The 14,729-nt window shown below is 46.3% G+C and overlaps 3 protein-coding genes across 3 annotated transcripts; 1 reads left to right on the plus strand and 2 right to left on the minus strand.

Moving 5' to 3' along the window:
• Window positions 1–68: 68 nt before the first annotated feature.
• On the minus strand, window positions 69–3,180 carry LOC148088954 (ribosomal RNA processing protein 36 homolog). The gene is made up of 8 exons (XM_087801673.1): window positions 2,802–3,180; window positions 1,904–2,456; window positions 1,701–1,836; window positions 1,272–1,338; window positions 1,096–1,200; window positions 795–869; window positions 602–719; window positions 69–407 (listed from the first exon to the last, which is right to left on the minus strand). Exons 2-8 carry the CDS (start codon window positions 2,448–2,450, stop codon window positions 259–261), a joined length of 1,197 nt encoding a protein of 398 aa, XP_087657799.1. The 5' UTR covers window positions 2,451–2,456; window positions 2,802–3,180; the 3' UTR covers window positions 69–258.
• Window positions 3,181–3,487: 307 nt separating this feature from the next.
• On the plus strand, window positions 3,488–8,995 carry LOC148088955 (apoptosis-stimulating of p53 protein 2-like). Its single transcript, XM_087782912.1, has 17 exons — window positions 3,488–3,493; window positions 4,693–4,876; window positions 4,945–5,055; window positions 5,148–5,206; window positions 5,284–5,467; window positions 5,562–5,743; window positions 5,828–5,992; window positions 6,066–6,267; window positions 6,322–6,441; window positions 6,534–6,616; window positions 6,681–7,014; window positions 7,079–7,710; window positions 7,864–8,001; window positions 8,072–8,205; window positions 8,256–8,422; window positions 8,644–8,843; window positions 8,911–8,995. Exons 1-17 carry the CDS (start codon window positions 3,488–3,490, stop codon window positions 8,950–8,952), a joined length of 2,943 nt encoding a protein of 980 aa, XP_087639038.1. The 3' UTR covers window positions 8,953–8,995.
• Window positions 8,996–9,052: 57 nt separating this feature from the next.
• Window positions 9,053–14,583, minus strand: gtpbp2b (GTP binding protein 2b). The gene is made up of 12 exons (XM_087801686.1): window positions 14,212–14,583; window positions 13,822–13,848; window positions 13,541–13,725; window positions 13,168–13,279; window positions 12,903–13,100; window positions 11,137–11,311; window positions 10,855–11,074; window positions 10,450–10,585; window positions 10,330–10,388; window positions 10,091–10,262; window positions 9,669–9,833; window positions 9,053–9,611 (listed from the first exon to the last, which is right to left on the minus strand). Exons 1-12 carry the CDS (start codon window positions 14,383–14,385, stop codon window positions 9,441–9,443), a joined length of 1,794 nt encoding a protein of 597 aa, XP_087657812.1. The 5' UTR covers window positions 14,386–14,583; the 3' UTR covers window positions 9,053–9,440.
• Between the last annotated feature and the right edge of the window lie 146 nt (window positions 14,584–14,729).

The raw sequence follows: 14,729 nt of genomic DNA on the forward strand, positions 1-14,729 counted from the left end.
TGGTTCTGAATGACTCCCCCTGCTCAATCACACCAGAGTAAAAAGGGTAAAAGGGTGTATGATAAAGATGGCGGATAAAAACTGTTTATTTTAATTTCACAGTAGAAAACAGAAATGTACTTTTATGTTTACAAATAAACTAAACAACCTTTTTACAGAAAAAAAGTGGACATGGTTTGCCCTGAAGTATTTCTGTGAGAAGTCCTTTAGTGTGTGTCGAGTGACCCGGAGGTACCTCAAGACGACACCGACCCGCTCTCAATCATTTGAGCTCCTCTGTTTCGGCGGCAGCTTCCTGCGATCTTTCCCAGCGTTCTTCTTCCTCTTCTTGGTCAGGTGCTGCTCAAGTCGACCGCTCGTCTTCAGCTGCTGGTACCGCTCGGCCAAATGGATCTTCTTCTTGTCCGCTGAGATCAGAAACAGCAGTTTTTTTTAACAAACCCACACTTTGATTGACAGATTTTTTTCCCATAAAGTTTGGATTCTTGTGTCATTCTATACAATCCACCACTGTTACAATGAGTTTTGAATTATGGTTTGTTTACTTCACACACGAATCATCAGTTGTTGCACAGATTAAGTAGTAAGAATCAAAACTCACAATTCTTGAGGAAGTACGGTCGAGCTCCCTGACTGGCTCGTTCTCTTTGCTCCCTCTTGAACTGCAGCTCTCTTTCTCGCCGCTGCTCCTCGCTCTCCCGCGCCCTCTGCTGGTTTTTCTGCAGAACGCAAATTAAAAAATGGAGAACCGACACTGGAACTCTGCGAGTAAGGGCGTGGAGGTGAAGACTCACCATCCTCTTGAGCAGAAAGTCAAGTTTCTCCTTCTTCTGGACACCCTTCGTCTTTTTCAAATTTTTTTGGACCACCTTGACGAGACAACCACAAACTGTTATTTTTAAACGTATTAACGTATTGACCTGTTTCTCTGATAAAGATTTTTTGGATTCTGTCCCAGAGTAGCAAAATTGGCTGATAAATAATCTCTCATTACAGATAAACACTATTGCAAGCTAGCAATGATGCTAACAATTAGCTAACCAATAAAACACAGATTGTTGATGACAGACACGACAGAGACTTGTGACCTCTGACCTCCATCTCTCTGCGTCTGACATCGTCGATGAACTTGTGCGTCTTCCAGAAGATGTCGGCTTTGTACTCCCCCGACAGGTCGTCGAACCTGGGGTCTCTGTGTATCTGCAGACACGAGACGTTCCGGTCAAGCAAAAAGGGGCGGAGCTTCTCACACCAACAATCTGATTATTCACCGGCTTCTTGACGGGGACGACTTGGCGGATAAAGGAGACGGGACGCTTAGAGGAAACCTCCATCGGCCTGAGAGCAACGATACATAGAGACGAGTCACTTCATCAAACTTCTTCACAAGCTTTCCTTTAACCTTCATGATCGAACCTCCATCATCACACTTGAATCTCATTAATGAACTAAACAATGAAACCAACGGCATCACTTCCCGAACCATGAATCGTTGCACCTTCTTTGTCACCTTCCGCTCGTATGACTTATCGTTATATTCAATTATCTTCATTATTACACCCAATCTAGTCGCTACAAGCTTTTTAAACCTATATCATCAAAGCAGGTATATGTCAATATTTTATCTGATCAAATTTATTAGACCTAAATTATAAATAAAATACATTATCAAACACATTACTTTCCAAACACTTCATTACCTGTTTTTGTTGAGCCGCTTCATGGGCCGTTTCTTTTTACCGTCTTTGTCATCTCCGTAGGCCACTTGCTGGTAAGCTTTAGTGCCGACCTTGTTCTGAAGTTCTATCAATTCCTCGAACGACATCGTTGACAGTTCTGCAGCGACACCAGAGAGACTTTTACTAAATGAGTTCGAGGAGAAAAAATCTACAACGTATGAAACCTTTTTTAACGTCTTCTCTGGTTTGAAGATTACTCGAGCCGTCATCAGTACCACCTTCATCATCATCATCGTTGTCATCATCATCTTCATTGTTGTCATCTTCATCATCATCGTTGTTATCATCATCATCATCATCGTCATCTTCATCGTTGTCATCTTCATCGTTGTCATCTTCATCATCATCATCATCATCATCATCGTCGTCGCCGGCGTCGTCGTCGTCGTCGTCGTCGTCGTCGTCGTCGTCGTCGTCGTCGTCATCATCATTGTCTTCATTGTCATCATCGCCTTTGTTGTCGTCGTCTTTCTTCTTAACATCATCACTCTCTGAATCTTTTTGATCATCCTCAAGATTTTCATCTTCAGCTTCTTCGTCGTTACCACCATCATCACCATCCTCTTCACCATCAGACCCCTCTTCCTCCTCCTGGTGCTCCTCTATCCTTCCCGCCCTCTTTCCCTCTGTCAGCAGGACGAAGTTCTCCTCCATATCAGAGTCCTCCTCACCTTCATCACTGCTCTGCTCTAGTCCTCCACTTGGCTTCATGACTGACTGCATGAGAAAACAGATGAGGAACTGTGAGAATTGTAAACAGTGATCAGTGACAACAATTAAACGTTGAAAATGGTCTAAAAGTCTTAAACATGATTTTATAAAATCTACAAACGATGGCTCTGGTCATTCATTTCATCATCTTATACCGAAGATGAGAGTAGATAGCATTAGCAACATGCTAACCTAGCCAGAGTTCATAAAAACGTTTTTATTTCTTCTAAATATTCGCGTTACGCTTTCATTGTTTGGCGCCACGCATGTGTTAGTTATTCAGTTCAACCTTCGGCTTTAGTTACATTTTCTACAAATCCAGGTTGTCGTATAAGATAAAAGTATGTTTACCTGACGTGTAGAATACCGGACGTAGCTGAAATAAAACAATCCGATTAAGGCGAAACTGATCTCGGTAGTCGAGCCTTCAGATAATAGTCGACGTACTTTATGTCGCAAATATCACATGTTAGAAGTTCCGTGGTCGTCTGTAGCACACGTGTTGACAAAACATTTGCACTTCCGGTTTCGCAATAAAACATCCGGATTGTTATTATGTGTAAACGTGAATTTTTTTTTTTAATACGTGTATAGCAATTATTTAGATGTATAGTTGTCGCTCCTTTTGTGTAACTACCTTAAAAACGGATGATCCAATGAGGCCAATATTTTGGTTATCACGACACACTTCCGGTCCTGGTGAGACCAGAAGGATATCTCCGAAAATGCTTTATTGAGATAAATTGTTTTTGAAAAGATAATGTAAAATATCATAAAAATTTTTAGCTGTTATATATCTATTTGAAATTAAATGTGCTACTTTGGTGTGCTGGTGGCAAACGCGTGTTTGTTTTGAGCTGAAACTGTCGGCGGGTGTGGTCAGAAGATAAGCACCGCCCCCCTCCGCGCTGCAGGTGCTGCCTCACTGTAACCAGCAGAGAGGAGACCGTCCGCGCAGGAGGTGCGGTTGTCCCGGCAGCGTGTCGATGGACAGCAGGATTCGGTCTATGTGTGGAGCCCCGTTGCAGGAGACAATGATGCCGGTGAGTTTCTGGTCTGGAAATACTCAAGTAAACACGCATCCTACGAGTTCAACAAGTTCTACACTTGCGGGGTTGAGGAAGATGAAGAGATGCAGCAAATCTTCATCATGTGTGTGATGATGATGAGGAAGATCATCACCAACAGGATCAGACCGCAAAATGTCTGTGTGCTGGTGACAGAGGAGTGGAAACTTCAGCTAATTTCTAATGTGTTTTCCACACGAGAGACCCCAGTAATCTGAAGCAAAGTGTGTGTGTGCGGGGGTGTGTTTGTAATAATCTGGTCACGTGACCTGGTCCAGATGGCTCTGTGACCTGCTGCTGCCCGGAAAACACACAAAAATCTGTTGTTTGGGCTGTTGTCTGGAAAAGAACAGTTATGTAAACACAAGATAGTATTGATCAGATTATTGATCCACTAATTCCCTGATTGACAAAATGTTAATATTTTCATTGAGATGATAATCCAGGAGTGAAGACTCTGGTGAGAACCTGCTCAAGGAGTGTGTTAAATATTGTGTGTGTGTGTGTGTGTGTGTGTGTGTGTGTGTGTGTGTGTGTGTGTGTGTGTGTGTGTGTGTAATCTCCTGAATTTAATCCAGGCTGGATTAAGATCTTCAGTTGAACAAAGAGACAGACAATAGTCTGTGAAGTTTCATCGATTTATCTGTAATCTCTCCATCCCATCATACTCTGCATGTCAAGCCCCTCTCCATTAGTCTTTTATTAATTCCAAAATAATCGATTCATCCATTTATCCGCCCTCGCTGTTAAACATCAAATGTTCATTTTGTTTCATTGCAACAGCCACTCATCATCCATCGATCTGTCAATCATAGACATCTATTCATAACCTGTGTCAATCTAATCAGCATCCTTCCATCTATCTCACATCCTTCCGGACTTCTACATCTCTACCAGCATCTCTCCATCACCTCGTCATATCCATTCATCATTCGTCTCCCATCCATCATTCTTTCCTCATCACACATGTCAAACATTTTCATCAAATGAGAATTTCCTGGATCATAGCTAGAGTCCTCCAGGACCAGATTCAGTCAGGTTGACATCTGGTCCTTCTGTTAAAACACAATAGCACATTAATCATTTGAATTCAGGACATGAGCTGGTCCAGTTTTGCTGGTCCCAGAGGACTGAAGATGTTGACCCAGTTCCCCTGATCCACTTTCAACCTGAAGTTCTGTTATAATCAACTTCTTGTGTGTCTGTGGCAGACGCTGCTGTCCGTGTATCTTAGCAACAGTGATCAGCACTTCAGCGAGGTTCCCATCACACCTGAAACTCTGGGCCGGGATGTTCTGGAGCTGTGCAGGCAGGTTGGGGAGGGGGAGTGTTACTTGGCTGAGATGTTGAGGGGCGCCGGTGAGTCCTCTGCCGCTGCTGTCTCTTGTGATAGTTATCTGTTCATTAAATTTCTCTTATCCAATCAGAACGCGTGGTGGACGACAATGAGCAGATGTTGGAGCTGCTGAGGAGGCGGAGTCACGAAAGTGACGAGGTCCGATACCTACTGCGACACCACAGACCACCAAGACCCTCAGGTCACTGTTGACATGTGTGTTGACATGTGTATTTGTGCTAATGTGTGTCGGTGCATTAATTTCTGGAAAATTGTGTTTGGTTGTGTTTCCAGGTGGAAACAGAGAAAAGGATCATGTGACCTGCAGAGACCCAGTGATGAACAAGAACATGGTGTGGTGCAGAACCCCACTGACTGATGAAGTTACATGAGTTGTGTGTAGTTGTGTGAAGTTGAGTTTGAGTTGCAGGAGGAGCGTCTGAGGAGCCTGAAGGATCTTCATCATCAGCAGGAGTCCGACCAGCACAAGTCCTCGGAACTGCAGCGGTTCCGGCAGCTGCAGGAAAACGCTCAGAACCAGGAGGCCCGACTGAGGCGGGTTCGAGCACTGAAAGGCCAAGTCGAGCACAAACGGAGACACAACACCAAACTGGGTGAGTCAAATTCGCAACATCATTACCATGGCAGCCAGCAGGGGGCAGAGTCACAGTGTGTGTGTGTGTTTGTGTGTGTTTTTGTGTTGAACAGTGGAGGAGGTGGAAGTGGTCCAAAGTCTCCTTAAGCAGAAGCAGAAGGAGCTAGCAGTAGCAGCATTAAGAGCAGAAGAGCTAAGCGACCAACTGGAGGAGCTGAGGAACAGCAGAGGAGCGACGCCGCATCAAAACCGACAGAAGTCTACTGAACTGGAGCTTCTCTGCAGCAAGCTCAAGGTAAGAAGGGCAAAGCCACTTTACTTGAATCCTTAGACAGGTTCTGAAGCTAGGTGTCAGATGTGTCCATTATTTATCCGGCAGCTAAGAAATCAGCTGAACTTTGATCAGAACCGGCGGCTTCAGCAGCGCCGAGAAGCTTTGAACAGCACAAACCTGGAAGCTGCAGCAACAGAACGGCGACTCGCTGAGCTGCGTCTACGGCTCTGGAGGAAGAAGGCGGGACTGCAGCAGAAGGAGAATGTGCCGGTAAGAAGCACTTTTACACTGAACTTCATCTGAGCCTCTTCTCTTCTCATTCTCTGTGCACCACGGTTGACAGGTCGCATGTGATGGCGCCCTCGCTCAGTCTAGAGTGGCAGCAGTGGGTCCATACATCCAGTCGTCTCCGGGACCCCCTCTTCCCCCACGCCAGGAGGCTCTTGCTAAGCCAGCCTACTTTGATGGCACCTTCACCTTGCCCATGTTCGGCTCTTCCCTCAAACCACCACCACGACCGGCCAAATCCAACAGGCCTGCTGAGGGTAAAATGAGTGACTTCCATAAAGTTGGAGATGGCTGATGCATGTTTTTGGCAGGTGGTAATGTAAACAATAACAAATCGTCCAACTGGAGCAGCATGTTTTTAAGGTCTGGTTCAGGACTCAGCCATGCTTCCACACTTCCACGCATGTCCCGCCTCTGTGGTCGGAACTCGGGTGAGTATAAAACATGAGTGCTGGACGATGTATCGGAAAGAAGGTCCAACAGCAATATGGTTGGGACTTACTGGCTTAACACACTGTTGCAGGTGCCCAGAAAGACCAGGAGGACTTTTCAAACTCTGATGTCCCACCTCAATTACCTTCTCGTACACGACGCAGAGAAGAGCAGGTACCACATCATTACCCCCTCCATGCTGAGGGTGTCACTAACAATGATTTCTGTCTGTTTGAAGGGTTCAACTGTTGCTCCTCCTCCGCTTCCCAGAAAACCCAGTTCGTCATCACTTTCTTACAGCACTGGGACGCTCCCTGGGAGGTTGCATTCTGAATGTCTTCCTGGGACGATGGGAGGATTCAACAATACACTCCCCCTTAAAAAAAAGCAGAAGCCTCCACCTGCTGTGGCAGTCTCCCCCTACAACCCTGAGACGCCAGACTTTGCCACCTTACCGAAGAAGCCCCAGACCCTTACGACCTCTTCAATTTACTCCATGTACACCCAGAAAGCATCAGGGATGCGGGGCAACCAAACTATGAGTCAAGGCGGGATGATGTCCAGCCAGCCAGGTAAGCATTTGTTTAGTGTACTTGTATGTGCGAACTGAAAGTTTTTGTGTTTTATATGTTCTAGTCTATGGTAAGCCCGTCTTCTCAAGCATTGGAACCCTTGGAGACTCTGACTCCGAAGTGGGACACTTAATAGATGGACGTCTAGACGATAGTGTGCACCCAGACTTTGATGAGTGCTCCAGCCCTCGACTACTCAGCCCTACAAAGCTTCTTCCATTCCAATCCCACCTTCTCCGAGGTTCTGTTGATGACACCTCCGTTGAAGCCCAGTGGCGTAAGATTCACTCCCATGCACCGCGACCACTCAAGAAAAGAAACTCTATCAGTGAACCAGAAGCTCCTGGGAGCCCTAACATCCAAAAGCTGCTCTACCAAAAGACCACACTTGCTGCCATGGAAAATTTGGCTCCAGGAAACTGTCAGTCCACTATTGCAGAGGATGATGGGATTTCAGCAAGAGATGACCAACTGTGTGCAACGACTCCTGAGGAGAGATTAAATCCACCTCCTCTTCCTCCACGTTCTTCCAAGCCAACATATCAAGAGCAAGGAGCCAGTCAACCATCTTCTCTACCTCCAGAATACCGCTCATACCCACCCCCACCGTACCCCGAAAGCATCGTGGTGGAGCCTCAAGGCTTCAACCAGAGCCCAACTCCCCCAAAGACCTCAGAGTGGAGCTCAGCTGTATGGGTAAGTCTGTACAAAGACTCCCCCACTAGCGGAATTTCCATTTACACTAAACAGGGCACCTTTAAAATATGTTGTTGAATTAAGAAAATCTTAGTTTCTGGGTGGTGAAGTAGAGATTCATTTTTGATAATTAATTGTCTGTGTGTTTTTAAGGTTCCAAAGTCAATCCTCAGCAAGCCTGACTCTGATCGGCGTCATCAGAGAGCAAAAGTCCGGTTCAACCCACTGGCTCTGCTTCTGGACGCCTCTCTGGAAGGAGAGTACGACCTGGTTCAGCGCGTCATCTACGATGTGAGACTCGGACAACTTTAAATCCCAAATGTCCTCATGGTTGAGTGTTTTGATTATTTTAACCACATAGGTGGAGGACCCCAGCTCCCCGAACGATGAGGGCATCACTCCGCTGCACAATGGCGTCTGCGCTGGACACGCCAACATCGTGCACTTTCTGGTCCAGTTTGGTGTCAACGTTAACGCTGCCGACAGTGACGGCTGGTGAGTGAGACCCGCTCAGAGTCGATGTCACCCTAAAGGTCTCTCTGCAGGACGCCTCTTCACTGCGCTGCCTCGTGTAACAACCTGCCGCTCTGCCGCTTCCTGCTGGAGTCCGGAGCTGCTGTGTTTGCCATGACACATAGTGACCTTCAGACGGCGGCGCACAAGTGTGAGGAGCAGGAGGAAGGATACGCTGCCTGCTCACAGTTCCTTCAAGGTAACACCAGGGGGAGATAGGAACCTAGAGACAACAGTGTATTTGCTTTACATTAGACTGAACCTGTGCTGATATTAACGTTATGCCATCAATGCGATCACTTGTTTGATGAGAAAAAAAAAATTTAGGGTTAGGGTCAGTTTCTCCTATATAAACTGTTGTTACACAGTCATAAACTTAGCAGGGGGACTGAAGTGTCCACTTGGCTTTGATCGTGGCAGGTGTTGAAGAACAGTTTGGACTGATGAATAGGGGCGTGGTCTACGCGCTCTGGGATTATGAACCGCAAGCCGACGATGAGCTTCCACTGGCGGAGGCGGACCTGCTGACCGTGCTGAGGAGGGACGACGGCGAAGAGACAGAGTGGTGGTGGGCCAGATGTGGGGACAGAGAGGGATACGTCGCCCGAAACCTGCTTGGAGTAAGTTCAGTCATGTGACCACAGAGATATATCGGCTGACTTTTTTTTTTTTGTGCCACTTCCCCAGATGTCTCCGAGGGTCCGGCCCCGACAGAGAAGTCTGGCCTGAAGCGTCTTCTACCAGGACAAACTGTTTACAACTAGTACATTTGTGACACTGACATGATCCCTGGTGCCTGGCTAGATACAAAGCTTGTGTTGAAGCAGACTGGTTGTCATGGTAACACCTTTATTTATCTGAACAGCAAAACACAGCCATGACGCCATGATGGGAATGAAGTAGCTAGAACTTGTATAACTGAACTTGATGTCCGGAATCAACAAGCTGAACACACAGTGGCATGATTCTTGGCCCACTCTTGAACACGTCCAGAACTGCAATGTTCTCTGACTTATGCCCCACAAGGGTCTGGCCATCTCAATAAAATGTACTTCAATAAATAATTTGGGATTTCTGTTTTTGGATTAAAACCAAAAATGTCTTTTAAAATGTTTCATGATTTGGAGAGGTCCCGGGCTAAATCCTGCAGGTACATTTCTGATCAGTTCTGGTTCTTCAACCCTGAATACAGAGCCGTAACAAGAGACACGTGATCCTCAAGCCTCTTGCAGGTTCTGATCCAAGGAGTCGGGCAGCAGACGGGTCACATGACCGATCCCTTTGGTGACCCCTTCTCTGAACAGCAGCTTGGCGCCGACACGCAAATACTCGGGGTGTTTGATGAAGCGGAAACGAACCACGGCCCGCTCGCCGGTTCGAAGTTCTTCCTGTGGGAGAGACATCACGGGAGCTCACGTGGACCGGTGACTTCACTGTGGACCTACCTTGCCCTGGAGCCGCTCCACAGTGACGGTCTGTCTCACGTTTCCAACATGAGCGGTGACTTGCGACCCACGACGGAACGTCTTGGCGTGAAAGAGGAGAACGATGGCTGCCTCGAACAGACAGCAGATCGTTGGGTTCATCTTTGGACTCACCAGAACCATTCCCTAAAGTCACATTACCAAAGGTGAAAAAAAATGGCATGAAACTCATTTTTCTTGTTTATGTATGTCCCCACAAAAATACTAATTTCAGACATAATTGTAGTTTTTGTTCATTTTTTCTCACATAGAAAGAACATCCATTTATCTATTATAATATTAGTAGTTTTCAACCATTTGCTGTATTTCTTAAAAACATTTTCAGAATCTAAATTCTTCTTTCCCTATTTATTTAAATGTGCATATTTCTTGAGTCATGACACCTTTCTCAGCAAGGAGCGGTCGAAGCTTCCCAGCGCTAGCGTGGCCGCCTGCCCGGCTCTCAGGACCCTGCAGGCTGAGCGGTTCCTCTGGATGCTGCCCACCTTCAGACGCAGGAAGCGACCCTCGTCAGTGGGTCCCACGACCAAGCGCTCGCCCTCCCGACACACTCCGCTGGAACACACACAGCAAATGAGCAAAACAAAGATGGATGGTTTCCTACAGAGAAAACATGAAGCACCTGTACAGAGTCCCACCCACCACCGTCCCCACATCTGGAACTGAGTAGATCTCGTCCACCTGCAACACACGACTTGTGACTCCACACCTGGTGTGTGTGTGTGACTGTGTCTGTGTATACCTGGAACTCTGTCAGCTGCTGCATTAGCTCCTCCTGCTCTTTACTGTTACTCAAAGGAGGAAGAACATTCAGGAAAACCTTGAGCAGCTCCAGACTTTCTCCTGACACATTAGACAGTGTGAAGATGGGAGTAACACTGTAAACACACAAACACACAAAACAAAAAGCATGATCATCTAATACACACTAGAATGTCGACTTGCTTTATTACAGTGTGAAATGTCTGCATCAAACATTTTGCTTTATTTCTACTTCCACACTAGATAAACTACAATTCTCTCTCTGTGATCCACCATTTTAACTTTCCACGAAATTTAGACCCCCTTTTTTTACATGAATCATGGCATTTGAACGTTGATCAAAGAGCATCTTCTTACTTCTCTTGTACAAATGTATTGCACTCACCAGGCGGACTGAGCAAACTGCTGCGCTGCACTCACTGCATCGTCAGGGTTGCGAACCACTGTTGGAACCTTATTACAACCTGGCTGCTTCAGAACACGCTCCAGCTGCCGGACCGTTCTGTCCACCGTGCCTCTGGAGCAGAGATCCATTTTGCTGACCACAATGAAGATGGGCACCTTCAGGGCCATGGCTAGGCCCAGGTGCTCTCGAGTGGTTCCGGCTGAGGACTCGATTCACATTATTTCCTGAATTTGATCAGACACCGCTGACAGTAGCACTCACCGATACCCGTGTTGGCACTGACTACCAGCATGGCGAAGTCCGGGCAGTAGCTTGTGAGACCAAACACGGTTGTCTTCAGGTATTTGTGGTGTCCAGCCAGGTCAATGAAGGTGATCATCTTAGAAGAGCTCTCACAGATCTCCTCGGCCGTTCGTGACTCGCTGTAGTTGACCACCTGAGCCACAAGAGGGAGTATTTATTTAACAGTTGGATCACTGTAGATCGGGGGTCATTTTCCGTGAACCGATGACCTCTCGATCTTGGCGTGGTGGGAGACATTGACATCACATGAACGAGATGTCAAGAGAAGCAGGCGTGTGCTAAATCTGTGATTTATCAAATTTGAACATTTTTCAGATAAATAATGCAACTGAAATCGTATGTATTCTCACCGAATGGCCCCATAACAAATGCGTTACATGTGACATACTCAAGGCCCAGAGGTGAACAGTTTGAATGGGGCCCCGCAATAGCTTGAAATGAATAACTAAATTAAAGAACATCATGCAATAGATAACCTCCCAGTGGTTAAAAGATACGCGTTTTCAAAAATATATAACAACTTGATGGAAAAAAAATCTTTAAAATAATAATCTGCGCATCTCCAAAATGAACGATTGCCTGTCCCACTTAATTTTAAAGACTCGAATGAACGACTCATTCATGGATGACACATGCAGTATTCACAGCGCTTCACCTTTTCCACCTTTTTAATGTTGCAGCCTTATTTCAAAATAGATTACATTTTTTTTCTCAAAATTCTACACACAACACCCCATAATGACAAATTTAAAAAAGTGTTTTTTTGACACTTTCTCAAAGTTATTAAATATATAAAACTTAGAATTCACATGTACATAAGTATTCACAGCATTTGCCATCAAGCTCAGGTGCGTTCCGTTTCCACTGACAATCCTTCTGCAGCTGAATTGGAGTCCACCTGTGATGTTCAGTTGATCGCACATGATTTGAAAAGACCCACACCTGTCTATAGAAGGTCTCACAGTTGACAGTGCTTGTCAGAGCACCAGCCCAGCATGAAGTCAAAGGAACTGTGTGTAGACCTTCAAGACAGGATTGTCTTGAGGCTCCCCTCTGGCTAGGGTTACAGAAAAACCTCTGCTGCTTTGAAGGTCGGGCCTAGAGCTGGACGACCATCTGGTCAGGTGACCATCAGGTGGCCAGGTGACCCTACAGTGAATCATGGTGGTGGCAGCTTTATGCTGTGTGGAATTTTTTCAGCTGCAGGAACTGGGAGACGAATCAGGATAGAGGGGAAAATGAATGCAGCAATGTACAGAGTACAGACACATCCTGGATGAAAACCTGCTCCAGAGCACTCTTGACCTCAGACTGGGGCGACAGTTCATCTTTCAGCAGGACGACGACCCTAAGCACACAGCCAAGATATCGAAGGAGTGGCTTCAGGACCACTCTTTGAATGTCTTTGCCTGGCCAGCCAGAGCCCAGACTTGAATCCAATTGAAAATTACCATCTGACCTGATGGCGCTTGAAGGACTGGGCCCAAGGATAGGTGTGCCAGGCTTGTGGCATCATTTTCAAAAAGAGGCTGTAATTGCTGCCAATGATGCATCAACAAAGTATTGAGCAAAGGCTGTGAATTCTTAGGTACATGCGTATTGTTTTCTATTTTTAGTAAATTTGCCAAAATATCAAACAAAAGGAAAAAAAAAGTAATATAATCCATTTTGAAATAAGGCTGTGAATACTTTCTCTGTGCACTGTAACTGTTGCACATCCTCACCTCTCCCTTGCTGTTGAAGCCGAGGATCTCAAAACTGATGCTGGAAGTGCGACCGGTCTGAATCTCGTGCAGGTGTCGGAAGAGATTGAGTCGGGCTCGCCCTCGTCCATTGTCCAGCTCTCCCTGCGTCAGCACGCCCAGCAGCGTCGACTTCCCAGAGTCCACGTTCCCCAGGACCGCCACGCGCAGGTCCAGGAACTGTTGTGAGCACCGAACAAAAACCCTTGCTGTTTATAGAGTCTCTGTTACGATCCATCTCTCTCACCTGTTGATCGTCTGGGACCTTGCGTACGAGGACCTCTGCGACCTTCCGATTGTTTCTGTCCAAGTCGTGTTCCACCTCCCGCTCACGGAGAAGTGTGATGTCGGCGCCGACTCTGCATATAAAAACAGTGGAAACTGGTTAGGACTGCAAAACAATTTAATATTAGTTAAGAAAGGTCAAGACTGTGAACAAGAAGGTTCAGTTCTGGTCAATTATATTCAGAAGGTTAGAAGAGTCACAGATTAAAATATGAAACTTCCATGATTAGAAGGATTATGAATGAGATGACGTCACCGAGGACATGTGTTGTGGACAAAGTTAAAAGTTACAGTTGTTTGAACACATGGAGACAACAGCGATTCATTTCTCTAACCTCTCCGCCATCCTCTTCAGCGTTTTGATTGACGCCTTCATGTCGGCGTCCGTCAGTCCGACAAGCAGTCCGTTGTCTTCCACCCCGATCTGGTAGACGGCCTCGCCGCGACCCTCCTGGAGCCTCCATTTGAGCTGCGTGGCCAAGTGTTCAAAGCGACTCAGGGACGGATTCACCAGCTTCAACTACAGAAGACAGCGAGTCATAGTGGGACGCTGGGCAGCCCGTGTGAGGAGGACAACAAAATGTGACTATTTGTATCAGACATATTTGAAAGTTACCTTGTATTCAATGTTTCCCTCTTCAGCCTGAAACACACAGAGGTGATACGAATAGAATTGGTTACGATCATGAAACCTTTTTCTGCCCGACTTATTCATTTGTGTGTAATACTGACACACAGCTTGTTCGTAGGCGAATGTATTGATTAAAAACAAATCAGTTTATTTAAAAATGTCAGAACAATAATCGAGGTCTGTGTTCTCTGTCTGGCTAAAATGAGTGTTGTGGAAACTTGGATAACATATGAGCAGATGAACATAGTCACCAGGTGTGTTACAATATTGTTATTTGTGAATGACAAGTGTTTTATTGGTTGAATGAGAGCAGTCAAAGGTCGTGTTTGCGGCTAGGACGGTGCAGGCTAACAGCTAGCAGCTAACGATGGCTACCTCTGGGGGAAGAAACGGAGGAGGAGTTTTGTTGTTCCGGGTTTTATTTCTCCGTCTCCTGCCGCGTTTGTTTCGTCTCGTCCGGGACTTTTTGGACGTTTTCTTCCAGTTGTTTCCATGGCCGTGTCTGCGGTGCCCGTGCGACACTGCGTCACTTTCTAGCATGTCCACCATCGCTCGCTCAAAACGGGATAAAAACAAACAGTGCGACCCGAGGAAGCTTAGCGGCTCACCGGGGCAGCTGCTGGTCTCGCCACCTACTCGGCCCACCACAACATCCAGCCAGGGACACACCCGGCTGGCCCGGAGGACACCTGCCCAGGAGGATGCTCTCTCCTCAGCATCACCAGTCCCATCATTCCAGCCGTGTTTACAACAAGCTGCTTCCGGTTAAGCATTTCAAAATAATACACAACAATGAGTCCACTATTGAATAGATTTTAAAAAATACTGGAATTGTATTAGATTGCAATATACTTCACTCACGTGTGGATGGATTATAGCGTCTCTAGTCAAAC

The sequence above is a fragment of the Callionymus lyra genome, chromosome 1 (assembly GCF_982586985.1).
Source record: "Callionymus lyra chromosome 1, fCalLyr1.hap1.1, whole genome shotgun sequence".
Classification (NCBI taxonomy): domain Eukaryota; kingdom Metazoa; phylum Chordata; class Actinopteri; order Syngnathiformes; family Callionymidae; genus Callionymus; species Callionymus lyra.